Below are 26,657 nucleotides of genomic sequence, written 5' to 3' on the forward strand. Positions count from 1 at the left end.
CACTACACTCTCTCACGTAGTGGCCAATTGCAGCTGCTTCAGAGGAAGAAACTCTGCAGGGTAGGCAGTTTTGAAATAAGAAAAGGAGTACTTGTGGCACCTTCGAGACTAACCAATTTATTTGAGCATAAGCTTTCGTGAGCTACAGCTCACTTCATCGGATGCATACTGTGGAAACTGCAGATGACATATACACAGAGACCATGAAACAATACCTCCTCCCACCCCACTCTCCTGCTGGTAATAGCTTATCTAAAGTGATCACTCTCCTTACAATGTGTATGAAAATCAAGTTGGGCCATTTCCAGCACAAATCCAGGTTTTATCACCCTCCGCCGCCGCCCCCCCCCCCCCCCGCCCCCAAACTCACTCTCCTGCTGGTAATAGCGCATCCAAAGTGACCACTCTCCTTACAATGTGTATGAAAATCAAGGTGGGCCATTTCCAGCATAAATCCAAGTTTAACCAGAATGTCTGGGGGGGGTGGGGGGGGAGGAAAAAACAAGGGGAAATAGGCTACCTTGCATAATGACTTAGCCACTCCCAGTCTCTATTTAAGCCTAAATTAATGGTATCCAATTTGCAGATGAATTCCAATTCAGCAGTTTCTCGCTGGAGTCTGGATTTGAAGTTTTTTTGTTTTAAGATAGCAACCTTCATGTCTGTAATTGCATGACCAGAGAGATTGAAGTGTTCTCCGACTGGTTTATGAATGTTATAATTCTTGACATCTGATTTGTGTCCATTTATTCTTTTACGTAGAGACTGTCCAGTTTGACCAATGTACATGGCAGAGGGGCATTGCTGGCACATGATGACATATATCACATTGGTGGATGTGCAGGTGAACGAGCCTCTGATAGTGTGGCTGATGTTGTTAGGCCCTGTGATGGTGTCCCCTGAATAGATAAGTGGGCACAGTTGGCAACGGGCTTTGTTGCAAGGATAGGTTCCTGGGTTAGTGGTTCTGTTGTGTGGTATGTGGTTGTTGGTGAGTATTTGCTTCAGGCTGGGGGGCTGTCTGTAGGCAAGGACTGGCCTGTCTCCCAAGATTTGTGAAAGTGTTGGGTCATCCTTCAGGATAGGTTGTAGATCCTTAATAATGCGTTGGAGGGGTTTTAGTTGGGGGCTGAAGGTGACGGCTAGTGGCGTTCTGTTATTTTCTTTGTTAGGCCTGTCCTGTAGTAGGTGACTTCTGGGAACTCTTCTGGCTCTATCAATCTGTTTCTCATTTGCTCAAGAAACTTCCTGAAAAAGCACAAGATCAAATCCGCACAGACACACCCCTGGGACCCCGACCTGGGATATTCTATCTACTACCTAAGATCCATAAACCTGGAAATCCTGGACGCCACATCATCTCAGGCATTGGCACCCTGACAGCAGGATCGTCTGGCTATGTAGACTCCCTCCTCAGGCCCTACGCTACCAGCACTCCCAGCCACCTTTGAGACAACACTGACTTCCTGAGGAAACTACAATCCATCGGTGATCTTCTTGATAACACTGTCCTGACCACTATGGATGTAGAAGCCCTCTACACCAACATTCTGCACAAAGATGGACTACCAGCCGTCAAGAACACTATCCCCGATAATGTCACGGCTAACCTGGTGGCTGAACTTTGTGACTTTGTCCTTACCCATAACTATTTTACATTTGGGGACAATGTATACCTTCAGATCAGCGGCACTGCTATGGGTACCCACATGGCCCCACAGTATGCCAACATTTTTATGGCTGATTTAGAACAACGCTTCCTCAGCTCTTGTCCCCTAACGCCCCTACTCTACTTGCGCTATATTGATGACATCTTCATCATCTGGACCCATGGAAAAGAAGCCCTTGAGGAATTCCACCATGATTTCAACAATTTCCATCCCACCATCAACCTCAGCCTGGTCCAGTCCACACAAGAGATCCGCTTCCTGGACACTACAGTGCTAATAAGCGATGGTCACATAAACACCACCCTATACCGGAAACCTACTGACCGCTATTCCTACCTACATGCCTCCAGCTTTCACCCTGACCGCACCACATGATCCATCGTCTACAGCCAAGCTCTGCGATACAACCGCATTTGCTCCAACCCCTCAGACAGAGACAAACACCTACAAGATCTCTATCAAGCATTCTTACAACTACAATACCCACCTGCGGAAGTGAAGAAACAGATTGATAGAGCCAGAAAAGTTCCCAGAAGTCACCTACTACAGGACAGGCCTAACAAAGAAAATAACAGAACGCCACTAGCCGTCACCTTCAGCCCCCAACTAAAACCCCTCCAACGCATTATTAAGGATCTACAACCTATCCTGAAGGATGACCCAACACTCTCACAAGTCTTGGGAGACAGGCCAGTCCTTACCTACAGACAGCCCCCCAGCCTGAAGCAAATACTCACCAACAACCACATACCACACAACAGAACCACTAACCCAGGAACCTATCCTTGCAACAAAGCCCGTTGCCAACTGTGCCCACATATCTATTCAGGGGACACCATCACAGGGCCTAACAACATCAGACTCGTTCACCTGCACATCCACCAATGTGATATATGCCATCATGTGCCAGCAATGCCCCTCTGCCATGTACATTGGTCAAACTGGACAGTCTCTACGTAAAAGAATAAATGGACACAAATCAGATGTCAAGAATTATAACATTCATAAACCAGTCGGAGAACACTCCAATCTATCTGGTCACGCAATTACAGACATGAACGTCGCTATCTTAAAACAAAAAAAACTTCAAATCCAGATTCCAGCGAGAAACTGCTAAATTGGAATTCATTTGCAAATTGGATACTATTAATTTAGGCTTAAATAGAGACTGGGAGTGACTAAGTCATTATGCAAGGTAGCCTATTTCCCCTTGTTTTTTCCTACCTCCCCACCCTCCCCAGACGTTCTGGTTAAACTTGGATTTATGCTGGAAATGACCCACCTTGATTATCATGCACATTGTAGGGAGAGTGGTCACTTTGGATAAGCTATTACCAGCAGGAGAGTGAGTTTGTGTGTGTGGTTTTTGGGAAAAAAAATCCTGGATTTGTGCTGGAAATGGCCCACCTTGATTATCATGCACATTGTAGGGAGAGTGGTCACTTGATTAACATGCACATTGTAATGTCTTCTGCAGTTTCCACAGTATGCATCCGATGAAGTGAGCTGTAGCTCACGAAAGCTTATGCTCAAATAAATTGGTTAGTCTCTAAGGTGCCACAAGTACTCCTTTTCTTTTTGCGAATACAGACTAACACGGCTGTTACTCTGAAACCTGAGTTTTGAAATAGCTTTTTCAAAGAGCAAGCTTCCTCCTACCCCCAAATAGCTGGAGGTTGTTTATGCCTGAAAGTTTAGGCCCCATAGCTCTTCAATAATTCTTGGATTTTTGTTTAAATGTTTACTAATAAAACAATGGACATTTTTGGCTTCGTTGGGTAGGAAAACAAGTCCTTGGTCAGTAACAAAGATGGTGAATTGCACAAATATAACGGCACACAGTAGAAGATGAGAGCCCTGAAACCTTGGTCTCCTGGATCCCAGCTCAATGCACCTTCCCCATAGGCTAAAGGATATTCTATGGGTAATTATTTGAGTTAGTCTCTTCCCCTCATTTTCCCCTTTGTCTGAATAAACAGATTAAAAACTGACTGACAGGTATTAAAACCTAATTGTAAATGGGGAATCACCGAGTGGTTTCAGAGGGGTAGCTGTGTTAATCTGTATCAGCAAAAAGAACGAGGAGTACTTGTGGCACCTTAGAGATTAACAAATGTATTTGGGCATAAGCTTTTGTGGGCTAAAACCCACTTCAGATGCATGGAGTGGAAAATACAGTAGGAAGATTATATAACAAAGCTTATACACACATATACAGAAATCATGAAAAGATGGGGGGTTACCATACCAACTCCAACAAGACTAATCAATTAAGGTGGGCTATTATCAGCAGGAGAAAAAAAACTTTTGTAGTGATAATCAGGATGGCCCATTTCTTGACAAAAAGGTGTGAGTAACAGGAAGGGGAAAAATTAGCAATGGGAAATAATTTTTAGTTTGTGTAATGACCCATCTGCTCCTAGTCTTTATTCAAGCCTAATTTGATGGTGTCCAGTTTGCAAATTAATCCCAGTTCTGAGTGGGTGTATTACTAATCTCACAGGGACTGGTTCCTAGCCCTACCCTATTACACATTTTTATCAATGACCTGGAAGAAAATTTTATCATTGACTATTTTATGTTTGCAGATGACACAAAGAATGGAGGTGTGGTAAATAATGAGGAGGACAGGTCACTGATAACAGAGCAATCTGGATCATTTGGTTAGCTGAGCACAAGCAAACAGTATGCCTTTTAATATGAATGAAGTAAATTTATACCCTATAGGAACAAAGAATGTAGTCCATACTTACATGATGGGGGTTTCTATTCTGGGAAGCAGTGACTCTGAGAAAGCCTTTGGAGTCATAGTGGATAATCATAGAATAGGAAAGGCCCCGAGAGGTCATCTAGTCCAGTTCCCTGCACTCAAAGCAGGACTAAGTATTATCTAGACGATTGCTTCTCAAGCTATCTGATGTGGGTGACTGGCAATTTTTTTTTTCCAATGTGCGCACAGACTGGCAGCTGATGGCTCACGGACTGGCACCAGTCCGCGGGCCACCACTTTGAGTAGCACTGATCTAGACCATCCCTGACAGCGGTTTGTCCAGCCTGCTCTTAAAAATCTCCAATGATCGAGATTCCACAACCTCCCTAGGCTATTTATTCCAGTGTTTAACCACTCTGATAGTTAGCAAAAACTTCCTATTGTCCAACCTGAACCATCCTTGCTGCAATTTAAGCCCATTGCTTCTTGTCCTATCCTCAGAGGATAACAATTTTTTCTCCCTCCTCCTCGTAACAACCTTTTATGTACTTGAAAACAGTTATGTCCCCCCTCAGTCTTCTCTTCTCCAGACTAAACAAACCCTATTTTTTCAATCTTCCCTCATAGGTCGTTTTCTAGACCTTTAATAATTTGTTGCTCTTCTCTGGATTTTCTCCAATTTGTCCACAACTTTCCTGAAATGTGGCACCCAGAACTGGACACAATACTCTAGTTGAGGCCTAATCAGTGCGGAGTAGAGTGGAAATATTACTTCTTGTGTCTTGCTTACAATTTTTCTGCTAATAAATCCAAGAATGATGTTTAATTTTTTTGCAACAGCATTACACTGACTATTCATATTTAGCTTGTGATCCACTATGACCCCCAGATCCCTTTCCGCAGTACTCCTTCCAAGGCAGTCATTTCCCATTTTGTATGTGTGCAAGTTGAACATGACCTCCCAGTGCGACGCGGTCACCAAAAGGGCTAATGCAATCCTTGGATGCATAAACAGGGGAATCTGGAGTAGGAGTAGAGAGATCATTTTACCTCTGTATTTGGCACTGGTGCAACTACTGATGGAACACTGCACCTAGTTCTGGTGTCCACAGTTCCAGAAGGATGCTTATAAATTGAAGAGGTTTCAGAAAAGAGCCATAAGAACAATTAAAGTATTAGAAAACATGCCTTATAGTGATAGACTCAAGAAGCTCTATCTATTTAGTTTAACAAAGAGAAGGTTAAGGCGTGACATGATTAGTCTGTAATTACCTACATGGGGTACAATATTTAATAATAGGTTCTTCAGTCTAGCAGAGAAAGGTATAACACGATCCAATGCCTGGAAGTTGAAGCTAGAGAAACTGGAAATAAAGCACAAAGAAGCCACCATAACCATCACTGGCAATTTTAAAATCAAGATTGGATGTTTTTCTAAAAGATAAATTCTAATTCAAACAGGAATTATTTTGGGGAAGTTCTATGGCCTGTGTTATACAGGAAGTCAGAGAAGATTAGCACAATGGTCCCTTCTGGCCTTTGGATATATGAATCCATGGAAGTGGGGGTAGCAGGGCTACCAAATGTGCGAGTGCCAGGCAACGTGTTATAATCTTTGGCAAACCAGCCAAGTGTCTTAGCATTTGACAGTTGTTTGATGGCCTGTGTGAAATGAGTCTGAAGTCTCAGACCAGGGGCCTTCGATCATATTCCAAAAATCACCATTGCATACAGCACCACCGTTAGAAGTTGCAGTAACATTCAAGGTCTCAGTCAGCATTAAGTCTGAACTGTCACCACATGTTCAGGTGAAGCACATTAACTCAGCAGTGAGGGATAAGCTCACATTTCCAGACCCAATGCTATATCTCTTCTGTGGATATTAGATTTCACTTTCCAGGATGATCAGTTTGGCACCTTTCTACGGCATTAAACTCCCTTCTCTTTCAAACTGCCCCACCCTCCCCAAACTGGTTGATGCACGTGCATGCGCACACACGCACACGCAAAAACCCAATGAAATTAAACGTTAGTTGTGAAATTTTGACAGTGGTCTAACAGAGATTCCTCCCTTTCCCTAACACCTGCAGAAAAATGAGACTAGACGTATAAGCAGCTATATTAAAGGAAATCTACCTGAGCGCTCTGGATGAATAAAATAAAGCCCGCAGCTGAAACACAAACATTACATAGCAACATTACCATCTAGGCACCAGATGCAAAAATCTTTCTGTGATCATCAGAGACATCGCTGTCATGCACCAAAGGGAAAAAATGACCCTTTTCTTGTTTTGTTTTCAAGACAACTGAGAGACTCAGTGTTATTGTTCAGAGACCTAAAGCACATTTGACTGGCCTTGGAATGAGCAGCTCTACTCACTCAGCATATTAAAAGGTACCTTCCCTTAATAGTTTTACATCATCAAGCAGGTGAAGGAGGATTTCATTGTCAGTTTAATGGAGATGTATTTTCATTCGTTTACCATAAGCATTTCAAAATTATAAGGTAGATGTTTGGATGATCACTTACTCCAGTTTATGGCCCAAGGCCACCAACATATGTTTCTGGCATGGATACATGTGCCAAATATATGGATGTAACTTTGTACATGGTACCAACATTACCAGTTTCAAAAGGCAACATCATACCAGCTACAGCACTTAAAAGGTGTTATTAGTTCTGACACAGCTTTTTTTTGTTCAAATATTTTATTAAATTGAAGTCATGAAAAGGATGGTCAGATATGTAGACAGTGTAAAGTGAAGAAAGAGGGAATGTGAACAAGGGTGTGCGTGTGGCTTTCCAGACATACTTGTTATACATGAGTCCAGTTTTCAGCCAGAAGGCCCAGTCAAAAAGGGACCCTGGTGACTCCGGTAAGCACAGCTGATTGGGCCATTAAAAGTCCGGTGGGCCAGAGTGGTCGGCTCCGTGTGGCTGGCATGTCCCTCAGGTTCCTAAGCACAAAGGCTGCCAGGGGCGCTCTGCACACTGTCCCCATTCTTAGGCCAGACACCACCCTAAGCACCAGCTCTGTAGCTCCCATTGGCTGGGAACCATGGCTAATGGGAACTGCGGTGGCGGCACCTGCGGGCGGGGGCAGCACACAGAGGTCCCAGCCCCTCCGCCTAGGAGCTGGAGGGATATACCGGCCACTTCTGGGAGCTAGCTGAGGTAAGCGCCGTCTGGAGCCTGCACCGCCCCCCCCTTGACCCAGCCCTGAGCTCCCTCCCGCACTCCGAACCCCTCAGCCCTACCCGAGAGCCTGCACTCCCAGCCAGAGCCCATACCCCCTCCCAAATCCAACCCTCTGCCCCAGTCTGGAGCCCCCTCCCACATTCCAAACTCCTCAGCCCCAATCCCCAGCCCGGAGCCCCCTCCTGAACCCCAAACCCCTCATCTCTGGCCCCACCCCGGAGCCCGCACCTCCGGCCGGAACCCCCCCCCCCATCCCAACCCCCTGCCCCATCCTAGTGAAAATGAGTGAGTGAGCAAGGGTTGGGGAGATGGAGGGATGGGGGAGGGAGTGAGCGGCGTCAGGGCCTCGGAGAAGGGGCAGGGTGTTCAGTTTTCTGCAATTAGAAAGTTGGCAAGCCTACAAGACATGCACAAACTTGGTGGTTTAGGGGAATTATAAAGCTATATATGAAAAGTTATGTGCCCATTTTATCTGGTTTCTTTGAAGATACAGCTGGAGCCTAAGAAGCACTGCTGGAAAGCTGATTGATAATCAGTACAAAAAACTTGATTAGACAGACTTCTATAAGCGCTTCAGATCTGTAAATTCTTCTGAAAGGAGTTTATTTGTACAGTAAGCCCCCAGTATGCTATCAGTAGCTTCCTCTTCCTTGGCCATTAATAAGCAAATGAAACAGGCAATTCACCAAACTTAAAAAAAGGTGTATTATTATTTGTATTGGGGTAGTGCCTAGGAGCCCCAGTCATGGAGCAGGACCCCATCATGCAAGGTGCTGTACAAGCACAGAGCAAAAAGACAGTTCATGCCCAAAGAGCTTACAATCTCAGGCCTTATCTACACTCGTGGTGGTGGGTAGGGTATGTATACCTACACACTGCAGTGGAAGGCTCTGCCAGTGGGACACTACACTGCTTAAAATAGCAGTGTAGACATGGGAGGCATCACTTGGGGCGGATAGCACTGTGTAGGGTATATAGGGTTCAGGTGTATGTCTACTCAACTCCCCTGAGCAGAGCCTCCCCATCTAAACTGCTATTTATACCTGTGGTAGCTGGCCATGCAGTGTCAGCACTCAATATGTCACTGTAAGTACGTATACATTGCGTGCCTGATACAAATGCCACACAATACACATTAGAAGTATGGATTCCTGGATTAAGCAACCTTCTCTGAACTCTAGCTGAAAAGGATGCATTTTCAGGACGTCATAACCTACAACTGAGCTCACTTATATGTTTCAGAAGTAAAACAAATAATAAAAAACTTGTGAATCCAGACATTATGACAATCAGACCTTCCAGCAAAATACTAGTTCTGAAATAAAAGTAACACAATTGTTGTTGTAACTTAAAACCCTTTCAGGGCTTGCATTCTATCCAAAGGAATGGCTGGGCAATTTGGGAATTTAAGTACTAAATTAAAAGCAACTTCAAAAGGGACGCTTCAGGGGGCATACAGGAGTCACCTTGCTTAATGTTCACCATTTTCTAAGGCTACTTAGGAGAATGAAGACACAACGGTTCCATACTTAGCGGAAAGAAGAAACTGTGGTTCCAGTTTAAGATTCATTTTAGATATGTGCTGATACAGTAGGAAGGTGGGAAGTAGGAAGCTGACACCAATTCAAGTTCAGACTTCACTTTAAAGCAAACAGTGCCTAAGATTTATCACCTGAGAAACTCCTAGCTAATACAAAATTGAGATTAGCTTCACAGAACCTGGGTACCAGGGCCACTACAACAAAAGACAGCATTGCAAACTCTTTGTTCAGATATAGTGTTTAAGTACAAACATCTCTTTAAAAGCAAGACTATTATATATTCAGTTCACCTTTAATTCTTATATTGCGTTTGAATACATTTTAGCTCAAACTGAAAATCCAGAGTTTAAAATAAAAAGTACTTCCCCCCCCAGTTAAACATGCATTTCAGTTCACTTAGGTTTTGTTTCTATATCTTACTAGAACTAGCTTTGTTTAACTAACGGCCTGGGCACAAATACAGAAAACTTCAGACAAAGGAAACAGTCAAAGTCCAACAGAAGAAAAGAAAAAACAAAGAAGGAAAAGCGGTGTCTGAATGGTTCTGGGTTATAGTCCTACTTCCTGACATGAGAATCTCCTGTGAAAAAACAACGTTCAGGGCTTCCAAGGAGCATATTATAATAGCTGGATCATTAACTAGTCATTAAGAACATCAACAACAAATAGACTAAAGAAAGGGGAAAAAAATCTTGACTGGCAAGAAACTGCAGAAGATAATCCAGCCAAGGTCACTGCAGTCTTCAGAAACAGCACATGCGATTCACAGGAAATTCTCAGTGAGGGACCAGAGGACAGAACCCATTTTTCTCATCCTTCTAACCAGCAATTAGATAGCTGACAGTGTGCGAAGGGCAGAGAAAAGTATTAGCTAACACCAGTAACCTATCAGTCAATCACTGCCACCTTCTCTTTCTCCTAAAAGAGAGATTCCTACATGTATTTCTAGAGGAGGAGGGCATTAAAAGGTAAATTTAATAAATGGATTCAGATTAAATGAAATATAAGAATAGAAACAGACTGGATGGACTTTGCCTGTTTCCAACATACTTTAGATTTTAAAAATTGCATGCTAAACATTTTCAGTGTGACTTTGCACTGAATGAGCAAACTCAAGGTCTATCAGACCTCTTTTCAAATTACAATAAGTAAGGACTCTCAAGGACACCAGTGAAAGGAAATAGTTACCTTTGAAGTCAACCCACTGAAACCCTAACCGAGAAAAGCTGTTTCATATTCTCCATTAAACATTTATTCTTTCCAAGGTGATTGTAACAATTACCATACAAGATCATATTCTAAACAAATCTAAATATTACTGAGAAGTCCTGAATGGTACACAAAAGTATTTTAAAAATATATAATATTACAAAACCCTTATTTAACTTGCTGAGTTTTTAAATGCATTGCTTCCTTAAAAACCCAGGGCCATGAGTAGGGTTGCCAACTTTCTAATCGCACAAAACCAAACACCCTAGCCTCACCCATTCCCCGAGGCCCTGTCCCCTTCCCTGCCCCTTCTCTGAGGCCCTGCCCCCCCACTCACTACATTCCCCCTCCCTCGGTGGCTCGCTCTCCCCCACCCTCACTCACTTTCACTGGGCTAGGGGTGCAGTCTCTGGGGTAGGGCCAGGGATGAGGGGTTCAGGGTGTGGGAAGGGCTCTGGGCTGGGACAGGAGGATGGGAAACAGGGTGGGTGAGTGCTCTGGGATGGGGGGTACATGTTCTGGGATGGGGCCCAGGATGAGGGGTTTGGGGTGCAGGAGGGGGCTCTGGGTTTTGGTGGGGCTCAGGGCTGGGGCAGGGGATTGGAGCATGGGGTTATCTCTGGCAGCCCTCAGTCAGTGGCACAGGGGGGAGTGCTAAGGCAGGCTTCCTGCCTGTCCTGGCACTGAGGACTGCGCTGAGCCCTGGAAGTGGCCAGCAGCAGGTCCGTCTCCTAGGCGGCTCTGTGCGCTGCTCTTGACCGCAGGCACCCCACCCCTCCTCAAGCAGAGCCAATGCTCGGGGTGGGGACAGTGCACAGAGCCCCGTGGCCCCCACGTCTAGGAGCCAGACCTGCTGGCTGCTTCCAGAGCACAGCGCAGTGTCAGAACAGGTAGAGACTAGCCTGCCTTAGCCAGGCAGCACCAACAACTGGACTTTTAACAGCTCAGTCGGCGGTGCTCACTGGAGCCACCAGCGTCCCTTTTTGACCGGGTGTTCCAGTCGAAAACCAGACACCTGTTCACCCTATTCATGAGTGACCTCCTGAGTCGGGAAGTGCTGTACGAGAGATCTCCACCACTGATTATAGAAATTAGAGATGGAAAAAACCTATTAGATTATTTTGCCCATCTCCTATTAAGATGACGACATTGACCTACTACGCACTGCAAAAATATCTCAGCAGCTGCACAAGCATGCTGGGCACATAGCTGATGAAGCAGGGAGAGAACTGGGATTAAGCTGCACTAAGAGAATGGTGACAGAGAATTAATGGGTAACTGAAAACCAAAGGAAGTCATACCTGGACTGATCAAGTGCCTTTTGTTTCTGCTTTAGTGAGCTTTGATATGGCCTTGCTTGGTACCAGGTAGGTGAAGGAGAACACAAACTTGGATGCCTGTGTTTCATATAACCAAGGATTCAGCCACCAACCCCTCCCCTTCCCACATGCACAGAGTTGTAAACTGTACTTTAGAAACACTAAAGGCCATTTTATGTCTTCAGAGAAACAATTATAAAGAGCTACTCTTGGAAAATATTTTTAACAATCTCTCATATATCACGCACCATGTACCAACTGCATCTGAACAAATTCACAGGTAAGCTGCCAAAATAAATCTTATACTACTGGAAGAGGACCACATGCACTTGTATCTATATGCCCCTCTGCCACACACACTTGTTTGTTTACATTTTACTGTGCTCAAAACTGGAATATAATGGACCCCACTTTAGATATACTCTGATAGGCTTTTTACTCCAGCAAGTTGGGGAGTGGGAACTTGCCAGCTGCAACATCCTTCTGCCCCCCTCTGCTGGCTGATACAAGTAGCCGCGGATATGAATAGGGCCCGTTTTCACCCCACTGTTTCTGAGAGAAATAATGAAGGACAGGGAGGGAGAAAGCAAGAGAAGAGGAAAATGAGATAAAAATGGCAATCAATCCTGACAAAAAAGATATGGAATGAGATCTTATAGAAATGCTTTGGGATAAGGGCACACTTACCAAACATCGCTCTATGTAAACAAAGAGAAGACAAGAATCTGTATCTTGAAAAACTAGAAAGTGCTATTCAGACAAACCAAACACAGAAGCTGATACTACAGAGCCTTGTGTCTATTGCTTCTGAAACTCTCCCAACCGGTATAAGAAATGAAACTGGCTTCTTAGAATACCGAAGAAAGGGGGGGGGGGGAAGTGTTCCTATCTGGAATATATACATGGGCTTGTTCAAATATACACACAGTTGAGCAAGTAACTACATTCCTGTAAGGCCCTGACAGTTGTTGTGCTAGCATTGACTGGCAATATACTATATTGTTGAGAAGCTCAAATCTGTGTGAGTTCTTTACCGTCTTCAAGAAAAATTAAAAACTATAAAACACACAGTTAAAAACTTGGACTTTTTAGAAGCCAACAAGCTATTTCATTCAAGAACAAGAAAATAACTGTCCATCCCCAAACAATCTAACCCTACTCTGATATTTAAATATTTGCCTGGTAGGCTCTCCTTTTTAATTGTGTGGCTGAATGGAAAAATCTGATACCCTCAAAATACGGTGACTGATATTTATCAAGTGATATTTGTTCGGCAAGAAAAAAAGCAAAACCAAACCAAAACAAAACCATGGCATCTAATTGCTTTATTTGCTTCCTGCATAAGAGAAAAGGAATTTTCACATATTGAGGGAATCCCTTGAACAGGCAGAGAGAATTAGAATTGTGACGGGGCAAACTTAAAATTCCAGTCCAATTCGAAGATGCAGGATTGTTGCTACACCAACAGAATGTAAACCTTAAGAATCCTGGCAGAAGATGTTACGTGATGCAGGATATGGTGGCTACAAATGCTTGATAGATCTCTATAATAGTCAGCCACTATTATTAAAAAATATAAAAGCAGCACCAAGGACTTTTTTCTTACCAAATATATTTTGATGGGAGATGCCCCATTTTTGGTTGTAGACGTCTCAGAAGTTACAATATTCGAATATACTTTTTTCTGCACTCTGTCATCATAAGGCATTCCATAACCTCTACAAAAACTAGAGTACAGCAAATTTCATATGTCTTTTCCAAGGCTGCCTTCCTCATTAGCTGCTATAGTCTCTCTCATTATTCTGCAAGCCTACAACAACCTGTTTTAAAAAGACATTCATCTCATCAGAATATGAGCATTAGGGGAAAAAAAAATCAGCGGGTCTGTATAGGGAAGGTACATTGCAATTCATTTTATACCTTTATACTACAAGACCCTAATCTCTATCGGATAATGGGATTAGTAATAACTTTTTAAAAGTCAGATTTTTCTAGTAAATAAGATTTCAAAACAGAAGTCGTAATTAAATTGGTAGGCCAGTAATCCAGCTCATTTAAAAATATATTTATCATTAATATTGTGCTACACATAAATGAATATAGTATGCAAACATCCACTGACAAACTGCACTGATAGGTCACAACCACTCCTGACAGCATGCGGTACAGCTAGCAAAATGTACTGTATGCTACGCAGTACGTACTACAGAGAACACTATGGCATACCTTTCAATCTTCTGGCATTTCCATTCTTTTGCTGCTCATCTTCTTCGTTAATGGTGAATAAACCAGGGGGATTTGTCCTTGCATTTGTCTTCTTCAGTCTCTCTTGTCGGATAGTAGTAGCTGCCCCAGGCATGTTGCTGCTACCACTTGCTTATTACAATATATATTTAAGAAACTGCAGCGCCTGTGTAGCAGCTAGCTGCAGACCTGCCTGTTCATTTGAGCACTTGTAATAGATCCCCTATGGATAAGCAGTATGTAAAGAGCTGACAAATACCAACATCCACTTGGCAGCTGAGGGCCTGCAATTTCACCCACCTTTGATAAAAGCCCTAATTAAAGGCACATTGGTTTGGATGCCTCTCTTTGCTGCTTTAACCTGTTCTATCAGATCCCAGCCCACAGCTTCTCCTTTCTGCAGCAGCACCTCTTCCCAAGCTTCTTCCAGCTACTGCACACTAAAATATTCAGCACGCAACACAGGAGGAAAAAATACGATACGCCACCGTTAACAGTTGCCCTGACAACAGTGACATATCCTAATCAAAGGAAGTCTATGAATGTTGTCTCCTCAGCTGCAGAAAGCAGCCTGCCGGAATGCTTGCTCCTGCATGCTTAGTGCAAAGGGTTACAGCTCTTTACACTGTAACCACCTAGTCGACTGGGCTGCTCCTTGGCTCTGTGCAGGGCGGTAGGAGGATGGAGTTCTGCTTGCACAAGCAGATGAGTATTGAGTGAAGAGAAGCCTAAAAGGCTGCAGGCATGAGCCTGCATTTTGCCAGCTGTTCTGTTTATTAAAGTTTACAGTCCCCAGCCTAACCAAAACTCAAACAACATGAGTTTTTCACTTAACACCTTCACAAGTATTGCATACCTTTTGCAATAAAAGAGTACATACACCCAGGATTACTGGCAAGTGTTGAGTTATTCATGTTTGGAAAATGTAAGCTAGTGTACACATTTTTATTGTACAGACAATGTGAGCAAAGAAAAGGCTGCTTAAGCTGAATGTACAGTGAATATTCCCTATTGCAATGTCAGTTTTACAGCAAAGAGATCATTAATGAACTACAATCACTTCTGCAGAAAGGCCAAATTACAATCAATTATAACCAGCTAAGTTTTCCCCATCATGATGGCAAAGTTAACATAGTGATTCTGGATTCTCATTCACCATCCACAATGGAGGACCTGCTCACACTTTTGCAATCTTCTAATTTTTTTAAACTGTTTTTGCACAGAATCCAATGATTGCTGTGATATGCAAATCCCTGTACAGCTGGTTTTGCAGGTAAGCTTAGCCTCCTTTAACACTTCCACCATTTCTCAACCTCAAGCTAAGAGCACAATTGCCACACCAAATACTATTAATTTTTAATTTTTAAATTTCAACCAGATCCTAAAAAATTATTTGTACTCTCAGAAGTTGCTAGGTGTTCTTTTCACATCTAAATTTCAGAATCAGAAATTTCATACACCTGGTCTAAAATGTTCTCCCCCCCACCCCCCAGCCATACGTAGATGGCAAATACACAGCAGCATAAATATTAGAGGACAATACAGTAGCAATATGGAGCTCATATTGCCAATGCAGACAATATGAGATATGCAAGTGAAAGGGTGTCTCATCTATAGGTTGTGTGACGAAACGGGCAGAGTTAAGGTTATTTGAGTTACCTTTAAACTGCACATCCAAATTGGTTGCCTGGAAATAGCAGTATAATATACCTTGTCTGCCATTCTCCCTGATGATAGGGCCTTGGGAGGTCAGCAAGAGGTGACAGCTCTGTTCTCACACACATTAGTCATATCACTTAGCAGGGAAAAACTGGGGGATGATGAGGCATAGCATTAACTGAGCTCAGAAAGGGTAGTCATAAAGCATTCATGCTCTGTATCCAAGCAAGAGAAAAAGGTACCTAAGAGAAACAGTAAGGTAGTCACAAAAGCACAGGCTTTGAGCCAAGTCTACTATCTTGCTTGCCTGACCCCTGTACTTCCTCTTGACAAGGGCCCTTGCTCTTGGCAATATCCCAGCTTATCTGGGTGTACCATGCAAGTTAGAGAATGATGACATTTGAATAATCATAAGGTAGAAGGTGCTTTGTATTGAAAGGTGTTGGCCAAATGTAGAATTAAAAAAAAACAAAACAAAACACTGACACAAGTTGTTCCTACCTCAGCAATTTGCCTTCCAGCGTTTATTCAGGCTGCTACTTTGTATTGGAAAAGAGAAACTGGAAATAAGCTTCAGTTGCTGAAACCCTGTCCACGTACATGCTTACTACAACAAAGATGTACGTAATTGTGGGTACACACGCACATAAATTAGAATGTGTTTAACCTCTTGTGTATCATTCATAGTTTTCACAGGTAGCTAGGCTCTGTTTCCAAAACAGAAGAATTTAAAGTGCATATGAAAAGTGCTTATCCTACATGACTGTTTGGCTAATATAATTTCCCTTCCTTTCATGTTTACAAATATATATTTTAATAAAACTAAACTCCTGTTCCTTTTAACAGTTCCATATTGCAGATATTTTAAAACAAACTATCAAATAGCCATCTACAATACCTGTTCTATTTAAACCATTAATTTAAAAATGAAAAAACTTTGTTAGGAGTTTCAGCAAATACACCCATGATTGAGTGGGCCATACAGACTTAAGTACAATTTCATTCTTACAGGTGGTCCCCTCCAGTCAGGAGGGCTGGCCCACAGGGATGACAGATGGGGAAGCTGGCACTGTTACTTCTTATATGTTACCACTATGGTGGATAAAAGAAAGGATAACTTGCTTTAGGATTGAGAAGGACATCTTACGTGTGAGTTAAATATGTATGAAAGTGCATTTAATATGTTTAAATAGTTATTAAAGGAGAATGATCATTATTTGGGGAAGCAACATGGTCTAGTGGAGAGAGGACTGGACTGGACGGGAGGTCAAGAGACTTGGGATCTATTTCCACACTGCCACTGACCAGATGTGTGACCATGAGCAGGCTACCTCATCTCTCTGTACTTCTGTTTCCCCTCCCAGCATTTGTTTGCTTGTCTGTTTACACAGCAAAGCTCTTTGTGGCAAAAACTGTCTGCCACTACATGTTTGGGAATGCCTAGCCCAATGGGGTCCCAATCTCACTTGCAGTCTACATGCTACTGTAATGCAAATAATAATTATAAACTGAAATATTGTGCAAATGCTCTAAATGCATAAATCCAGAAATGAAAAAAATTCTCTGGCTAGAAGTAGAGACCACTTGTTTATGTTATACAAACATAACCAACTACAACATTTTAATAATTAAAGTGTATTGTACAATCAAATACACTAAATAACTTTGTGCTCTTTTCCCTCTCTTCCTGATAACGCTATAAAATACACTCAATTAAAATACAGTACTTCGACTGCTTAAAAACAGACCATTTAATAACATGGATTGGACTCCTTTAAAATGGTAATACTGAGAATCCCTAATAAGTAAGCCCAGTAGATTTTAGCTCAGACTTGCCAGGGTATATAGAAGCTTCTTTACTGATTCTTTGCTGAAAGTAACATCGTCACATGACAGAAAGTATGGATAACTTTGCACACCTACTTTCTATTGATTGCAAAAATTCTATGCCTGTGGAATCTGATAATTGCCTACCTCATATATTGCTTGATGTGCAACACCCATAGGAAGCAAGTGACACAAAGAATACAGGATAATTAAATGATATACTAGGAGATGAAAATACTTATATGCTTGGAGTGTTAATTGTTGTTTTTGTAATAAAACTCCATGTATCTGGGCTCAATACCTTTTTTTTTTTTAAATTTGCACTGGCTTGCACCTGGATATCTAATGTTCCAATCCTGCAATCAGCTACTCATGTGCTTAATTTTACACATGTGAGCAATCTGACTGATTCCAATGGTACTACTCACATGCTTCAAGTTAAACTTGTGTGTGATGGATTGCTGGATAGGGACCTAAGTCAACAACAGACAATATAAATATTTTCTCCAAACAACCGCTTAAGCCATTTTTAGGTAATGGAGATTGTAAAGTGAGAGCAATGAGAAGACATGGTATAATTTTAAAAACAGAAATTTAACAGACTGCATATATTTGAAAATGGATCCATATTTTGATTATTAGTAATATTCAAAAATATTAAAGACTCGTATGAGATAAAGTGCTTGCTGGAGAAAATAAAAACACCTTGTCTCCTTTCCTACACAGAACCGGGTTTTAATTAAATACAAGATAGCAATTAGATTATAGTTTAAAAAAACCCAAGAACAGTCATGCTAACCACATGAATCACTGAAAATGTTCACAAACTATGGCTCCATCCTTGCAAAGGGATCTGCCCACTTGGAACCTATGGCTGGTCTTCACTAGGAAAGAAGTTGTGTTCCTACCACGTGATAGCTAACACGTTGTAACTAACATGAGGTAAAATCCGAGTGAAAAAAAGGTACTTTGTAATTTCCAACTGAATTAGTAAATCTAAGTAAGCCCTGGGCTCCACCAGAGTCTAACTCAGTGGCTCTCAACCTTTCCAGGCTACTCTATCCCTTTCAGGAGTCTGATTTGTCTTATGTACCCTCAAGTTTCAAGTCAGTTAAACTAAATTACTTGCTTACAAAATCAGACATTAAAAATACAAAAGTGTCACAGCACACTATTACTGAACAATTGCTTCCTTTCTCATTTTTAACATATAATTATAAAACAAATCAATTGGAATATAAATATTGTACTTATATTTCAGTGTATAGTACATAGAGCAGTATAAACAAGTCATTGTCTGTATGAAATTTTAGTTTGTACTGACTTTGCTAGTGCTTTTTCTGTAGCCTGTTGTAAAACTAGCCAAATATCTAGATGAGTTGATGTATGCCCACCCCCGCCCCCACCGGGAAGACCTCTGAGTACACATACCCCTGGTTGAGAACCACTGATCTAACTTGACTTACTAACTTGTGTGAAAGCTACCAATTGCCTTGCCTTCACAAGGATTTCATCTCGTTAGTTACAATGTGTTAGGTTTCAGAGTAGTAGCCCTGTTAGTCTGTATCAGGAAAAACAACGAGGAGTCCTTGTGGCACCTTACAAATTTATTTGGGCATAAGCTTTCGTGAGCTAAAACCCAATTCATCAGATGCATGGAGTGGAAAATACAGTAGAGAGGTATAAATACACAGCATATGAAAAGATGGGAGTTGCCTTACCAAGTGTGGTGTCAGTAAGAACAAACTTTTTTTCCCTAGTGAAGATGCACCCTTCCACTTCAAGAGAATCCCACCAAAGGAATTGCTCAGGCAGCATGCAAAGTGTTCGTAGGATTGTGCCCTCTCTAAAGCAAGTTGCAATGCATCATTACATAACATTTGACAAGTTCCACTGCATGTCAGTCTACTGCTCAGATATCACTGATTCCCCTGTAGGAATAAATTTCCCTTCTACAATAATTCAATTTCTTTAAAAGAGAAAATATCGATCCAATAGCACTTTGAAGACAGACTAACTGAAGGATGTGTGTGTTTAGCATTTAATGTTCCTCCCATGTATATCAGCCTGGAACTTAGAGTAGTCAAACCAAATGAACACAAGCTCACTACATTTTAGAACTTTATTATAACAGAGTAAAAATACTATAGGAGGGGTAAAAAGGGCAAACTGCTTGTAACGTCTTTCTGGTTCAATGAACAGAAGAATTCTGAGGACTCTACTGGAAGAGAGCTTGGTCATAAGCATGGGCAGATTTTTTCCCAAAGTAGTCCGGAGGGTGGGGGGAAGAGGAGTGGCTCCTCCCTCTCCGGGTCTGTGGGCAGCCAGTCCACCCCACTACATTTCCAGGGATCGCCTGACGTGGGGAATCAGCAGGGCGAGGGGAGACGTGAGCTTAGGCCTGTGGTCAGGGCCGAACACCACACACAGTTACGGTGTCCCCGCCCCTGGTCAGGACGGGGCAGCAAAGAGTCTCGGGCTCAGACCTGTACACAGGCTGGGCAACAAACAGTCAAGTCTCCTAGCTCTGGCAGAGGGCTGACAAGTGCAGGCTTCTTCCCTAAGTGAGGGGGAGACTGCCACCCACGGATTGGGGTGGCGGGGGGGGGGGGACAGGGAAGCAGGCCCACCCACTCCACTGTGTCCTGGCCCAGGGCCCTAGCAGCGGCAGAGCGGTCTGCCACTGGGTCAGCGGGGATCCTGACCGCAACACGCTGACTCGCTTGCCGTCAGCGTTGCAGCCAGACAGGGGTCGGCCACCCCTGGGCCACTTCCCAACTGCCCCTCAGGGTGTACCTGGCTCTGTAGAGGGTCATCCTGGTTGTCGGGGAAGAAGACCTCTGTCAGTGCTTGAAGCTCCTCCAGGCTCGGATCCATAAATGGCCCTGGTGGTCCTGGCCAGTCCTCGGCTCCCTTGGGGTCTGCAGTGGCCTTCCAGCCTGGGAGCCCACAGGAGACGTCTGGCTCCACCGGCAGCCGCCTCCCAACTGAGTTCTCCGGCACACCTTTTGTACTTCTGGTCCCGCCCACTGACTTCCCATAGGAGGGTTGAGCATGGCCTGGCTCTGTCCACCAGGGTTCAATGAGGGGCTTTTCCCCATCTGGGTCTGCGGGCAGCCAATCTGCCCCACTACACCCTCCATTCAGTGAGAGCCCCGTTAGAAGATTATCACAGGCATACCTTTTTTAGATCAATATCACAGCTGTCATCTCTGGTGAGCTTCTTTTCTTATGTCAGTTGCCAAGGATGAAATCAATTAAAGTATTGCCTTTTTTAAAAAAAAAAATACAGCAAGTAGACAAATATTACAAACCTTCTCTTTGGGGATTGATTTAAAATCATCAGACTCAAGGCAGGGTTATCAGTCAGTGCAGAGCACGCGGAAAACAAGATAATATCATCCACCTACATAGGCAAAACTGGAATCTAGATCCTCTCATCCAGTGTATCACTGGAAATTCCCAGGCTCTGGGCGCCTCTTCATTCCCACACCTATCCAATAAAAGGCATCCTACAAAGGAATTCTGTGGTCCCTTTTGGGAAAATCTGGACATCTATCCCATAGTGCCTTAAATGGGGATAAAGTGCCTAGAAAACATACACCCAAAACAGAACAGGGAGCAAGACAGTCTAGCTTGTCTTATTCCACAGAGAATCGGGGTGAAGGAGAACCAGCCAAACTAGTTACAGGCATGGTTAAGGGTCCCCATTTTACACTGCAAAAATAATATGCCAAAATTGCTTTAAGAAGACAACCATCTGCCAGCACAGACTGACCGTAAGGGAAAACAACTGTAACATTTTCACTCACAGCATTAACCATGTTGTACATTGACATTAAACATGTTTACAGTCAACCATGTCACTAACTTGTTACATACGCGTTTAAAAGGTGTAGTATTGACAGGACTTAATGTAACAAATTCACAAACCGTACTCAATTCAAACTGATGCACTGTATTCCTATTCATAATGCCATTAGCCTACAACACAGCACAAGTAGCCTTAATAGTGAAGACACTTAAAAAAATTAAAATATTTTTATAAATTGGAAATAGTAGAAGTAGAGCATTATCTCAATAAAATATACTGATAAGTCTGATTTAATAAAGCTGTTCACTAGGTTGTCTATGCAATCACATAATCTTATCATTGTTACTTTTGTGTTCCCTCCCCTTCCTCTTGCTTATTAAACCTAGTTGTTACATATTGTCATAAAATCAGAAGAAAGGACCATGTGTTACAATAGGTTTTTGAAGTGCCTAGCATCCTGATCAGCGTCTGTAGGCACTGTTGTAATATAAAACAACAATTATGATGATGCACCAGTATATGTAACAATGTTAACTTCATTTAAACAACTTTGGTATTAAATATAAATATCTGATAGGAATCAATGGTATTTTTCTATTAAACCCACATGTCCTTGCTCCACTCAAGAAATTCTGTCTTGCAGTAACCAGTGGTGATAAAATATTATTGAGTGAGAAGAAAAAACTTCCATCTTTTTGACTAATGGGAATACCACTGACAAGAGTTTAGATGTACTCTGAATAGATTTAAATAAGCAATGAGTTAACTCACTTCTGAAAGTCAAAGTCCTGAAAATAAAGCAGTTTCGTGAACCAAGTCTCCATTCTTTGAATTAGAATATTTTAACTGAAGAATCAGAGAACACTGTCATTCATTTAAATTGGACTAAATGATCTAACATCCACTAAAATATGTATTTTGCAGAGAGGGGGACAAATAATGGGATAGTACATTTTAAAGAAAAATAGTGTGTTTCTTTAGAAAGCAAATTTAGAATGAGAAAGAACGAGACTCAGCTCTTCTTTGTTGGGATTGAAATAATATTCATGAATTCTTATTTCTTGTCCTAACATCTCTTGTCTCATAAATAAGACTCTGGATACAGTTTATACTGTAAATTGTCAATATCAACATATAGGCCTGAACCACAGTACATAAAATATTGCCAATGATATTTATTTTTTAAACGAATAGGTCTAGCAGTTGAGTAAATATTTACATACAAGAAAATAAAGAACTATCATCATCCTGATCAGTTTGATTGTATATTTATTCCTTTACTTTACCCATCTGTTTCTTGCTGTAAATTATTAGAGGCAAGGACCATGAAGGTTTTAGGTACTATTCCAACCTAAGTAATAACAAGGCAGGCTTTTCACCTTCAAAATTATAAAGGTGCTACCAATAATAAACCAGAAGTCTAGAACTGGTTATTCTGTTTCAAGGGGGTTAAACCTGGCACAGTGCACAATTCAAATGGACAAACAAAGGTCAAAACAAGAAAAAAAACCAAGCTCTATACCGCCTTCTGACTCTGCTTATGCACACACCAGTGCAAAATATATATGAATTTAAGAAGCAGGAATCTGATCAGTGGGCCCTCTGAGAATTCAAGGACACTGAGTACTAGATTATTATTCCTTGTTTTTGTACATCAAGTTAAACATTTTTTAAAACTGAAGTACACATAGTATACAATGCTGTGATTAAACAAACTTAAACAAACATCAATGAAATCCCCAATGTGTAACATTAACAATAAAATATATATAAGATTACTGTCAGTCAAATAATTTTTATTCATACAGGGCCTGATTCAGCTCCCACTGACATCAATGGAAGTCCTTCTATTGACTTCAAAGAGTGCTGTCTTGGTTCAGTAAAGAAAGAGGCACTAGCATGTGGATTGAGAATGAAGCTGCAAGCCTGAAATAATAAAAGCAAATTATTATTACCACTACTAATCCTGACACTAACACCACTTCCCTCCATGACCTTGGGCACTACAATTAACCTCTTCTACCCCAGTTCCCCCAGTTGTAAAAGGAGGATAATGTTTACCTACCTACTTTGTAGTGGATTAAACGTATGCAAAACACTTTGAAAACAACTATGTGTACAAAGCCCTTTTATAGAAATGAGAACATACTTCAGAAGGAATCTTAATGTGCCAAAATCAAATTAAAGTTTCTCCATCACATTACCACACAGATAAGATCATATAAATGAAATCCTATGAATGACTTAGCCGTCTGTTCATTGCTATCACCAACTCAGCAGTTGACTTAGCCTAGTGCATGAATAATTAGAGAGAAACCCTTTAAGCCAATTAGAACTGTTGGATAGGTGGCAGCATTTCTCAGAGGGATAGGACACATGGTTTTAAAAAAAAGAAAACATGGAGGTAAAATGCTGATGACTACTTCTTCCTTTACTCATAGCTCTCACTTTGGCTAACAAACTTAAGCACCAATCTTGAGACTACTTATGCATGTCAGTAACTTTACTCAGGTGAATAGCTGCATATAGAAAACAGAACTACTCCTGTGAGTACCATCCCCAGCATTGCCAATCCAGAGCATTCACAAAACATAAACCAGGCCCCCCCAAAAGCCTGATATTAGCTTTAAAGATAATACATTTTGGGGTTGTGTTGTTTGCCTTCTGGTATTGGAGCCTTTAGGATTCATGTTTTCAAGCTTTTCCCAACAATCATGTGGGCTTGAAACTTACTTTTTAATTTATTTTTAATGAGAGCTGAGATTCTCCTGTAATAACATGACTCAAGGAGCGAGGGCTTTAAGAAAACACCAAATATCACAAGACTTGCAATAAAATTGCTAGAGTTGGCATGTGTTTGTGGGATTGAGTTCTTAGTGAATTTGACAAATGCATCTTTAGGTCCTATCATTTTTCACCCATAAACAGATAGTGTGTGTGCGTGCAACCTCTTTTTTCAAATTCTCCTAGGAGGTTGGTTCTTTAGCTTTATGAAGGTCAAGGATTCTGAGAATCTCTCTTCCCTGGAGAAGATGAGGGTGTGCAAGGAGTACTGTTACCTAAGCTCTAACTCAGTGATGGGCAACCTGTGGCCGGTCAGGGTAATCCCACAGGAGGGCCGCGAGACTGTGTTTATACTGACCGTCCACAGGCACGGCTGCCCGCAGCTCCCATTGGCCGGAAACAGCAAACCACAGCCACTGACAGGCTGCGTGCAGCACCTGGGCTGCAGATTGCCCACCACTGCTCTAACTACGTGCTTAGGCTTGCATTTTTGATTCATTTTCATTTATATTTTTCAAGTGGAAAGGAAAATATGTTTTTTAAAGATCAGTAGTGCCTGCTTAATTGAGGCAGTTATTACAATGATCAGATTTAATTACATTTTCAGCAACAAATAATTTTCAGCTTTAAAGCAACTAAACTCTTTCATACGCATTTCCTGTTTTCTTGTATAATCCATCAATCTGTGCTCAGAAATATATAAAATTATATTAAAATGTCTGCCTGAGGTACTCTGAAATTAATGCAAACTGTGATTTTTTTATTTCAAGAAATAATTTATAGTTTCGTGTTGAAAATGGAGGTCTTCTTCAAACAGACTGTGTGCATGCAGCTTCCATTATGTTAACAAGGTTCTCTTTCTATACTAGCATTGAAGGAAGGAAGTACACAAACCAATTGTCCATGCCTCACCTGACAGAGATATTATTTTTCAAAAACTGCAGAGCTTTTAAACCCTAGTTTAAAAGAAAACTGTGGTAAGAGGGAAAACATGAGTAGTAGCATGCCCTGCATTATACAATATATACCTAAAATAGTCTCTTACTTTTCCCCAGCGGATGGTCCTTGCATTAACAATTATTGACCAAGAGAAGACACTAATGAACTGGGTTGTCCACCTTCTCCCCCCCGCCCAAAAAAAAGGGGGGGGAAGAGGGGAGGGGGGAGAGGTTCCTTAAATCCAGGTTAAAAAAAAATCTATTACATTTAATCCAGAATTTATTTTATGAAAAAGCCATGTCACATAAGTAGTTATAGAAAATAATACACGTGAACTGCAGATGAACTTGAAGCTCAATGTTAAAGTATTCAGAACTAGAGTTTTGGTTCAGCCCATTGTAAACATGAGGCCAACTGAGTAGTTTGGAGCCAGATCTGAAATCCAGAATTTCAAAATTGGGTGTAGTTTGATCCACTGTTTTGATCAGAAATGAGCTCAAGTCAAAACTCTTCATCAAAAAGCCCTACACAGATAAATCAACAAACCATGCCTCACGTGAAGGAAAAATGACAGCAACTTGAATTAGTTCCCAAATGAAATGGTAGAAAGCTCTCATAATGGGGATATAGTTGACACATTTAAAAATAAATACATTTACAAAACTGAAAAGAGCGGGGGAGAAAAAAAATGAGTGTAATCTCTTCTGCATAATCACTCTTCATAGCAAATGACCGGTTAGTTTCAATGTTTAAAATATCTTTGCTGTATCAAGTCTGTCCTACATTAGTACTAAGGCACCATAGTCACACTGCATTGCTTTTGGTGATTAAGTTTGTAAATCACTTCAGCAACCTTTCGCTCTATTGGGTTGGGTTTAGTCTTCACACCTCTGGTGCAAGATTAAAGAACACACACACACACAAAAAGCCTTGTCTGAGTTATTTTTGTGAATAATTACATACCAATATTCTGGACTCCTACAGACCCTCAACAGAGAAAGTGCATGAGATCCTCCTAGTGGTGGAATAATGAGAAGCTTGGATACAGAGCAAGAGATACTTTACTGAGAGGAACAGCTAGCACCAAAAAAAGAGTTTTCATTCAGATTCTTATACTACTTGTGATATTCAGGATCCAAACACCCCACGGGGAAAACATGGGCTCTGAACCCCAAGGAATAAGTAATTAAATCAACTGATTGTATACGATATTATTGTACTACTGTATAAAAGCGTATTGAGTAAGGTATCGCATAAAAAAATTGTGACATGTTGCTCATGAGTACCAATGTATGACGTATGGATGGATGGTGTGTAAAGAGTTCTCCGTGTGTGCTGGAAATATCTTCCTAAAATATGTTTGGGGGGCAGACTTGATAAACAGTGAAAGTACATTTACAAATAAGATAAACAAAGCATTCACGCTAAAAGCAGTGGAAGAAACAGCCTGGTGAGCACACCGGGGGACACTGCAAACTCTGGCCCCCAGGAGGTCTTCCTGGCTCTTGAGACAAAGACAATAGACTTTGGGAAATATAAGGGGAGTAAATATACATTTTAGTGACCCATCACTAAGGGGACAGAGGAGACAGCACCCTCTGAATCTGTGAATGCTGGATCCTCCTGCCTGAACGGCTGGAGACGTGCTAGCTTGATTTAAGTGAGAAAGCAGTTTAGGCAAAGAAGGTAGGTTAGGACACTAGAAAGCATGTTTTATTTTGTTGGTAACTTTTTCTCTTGCT

At 41.7% G+C, this 26,657-nt stretch overlaps 1 protein-coding gene across 1 annotated transcript in view; it reads right to left on the reverse strand.

Moving 5' to 3' along the window:
• MAP7 (microtubule associated protein 7) overlaps nt 1-14,007 on the reverse strand; it is a 184,620-nt gene extending 170,613 nt beyond the window's left edge. The window contains exon 1 of the mRNA XM_077812154.1: nt 13,875-14,007. Within this exon, the coding sequence (XP_077668280.1) occupies nt 13,875-14,007 (133 nt within the window). The remainder of the gene's footprint in view (nt 1-13,874) is intronic.
• Between the last annotated feature and the right edge of the window lie 12,650 nt (nt 14,008-26,657).

Source organism: Eretmochelys imbricata, chromosome 3 (assembly GCF_965152235.1).
Source record: "Eretmochelys imbricata isolate rEreImb1 chromosome 3, rEreImb1.hap1, whole genome shotgun sequence".
Lineage (NCBI taxonomy): Eukaryota > Metazoa > Chordata > Testudines > Cheloniidae > Eretmochelys > Eretmochelys imbricata.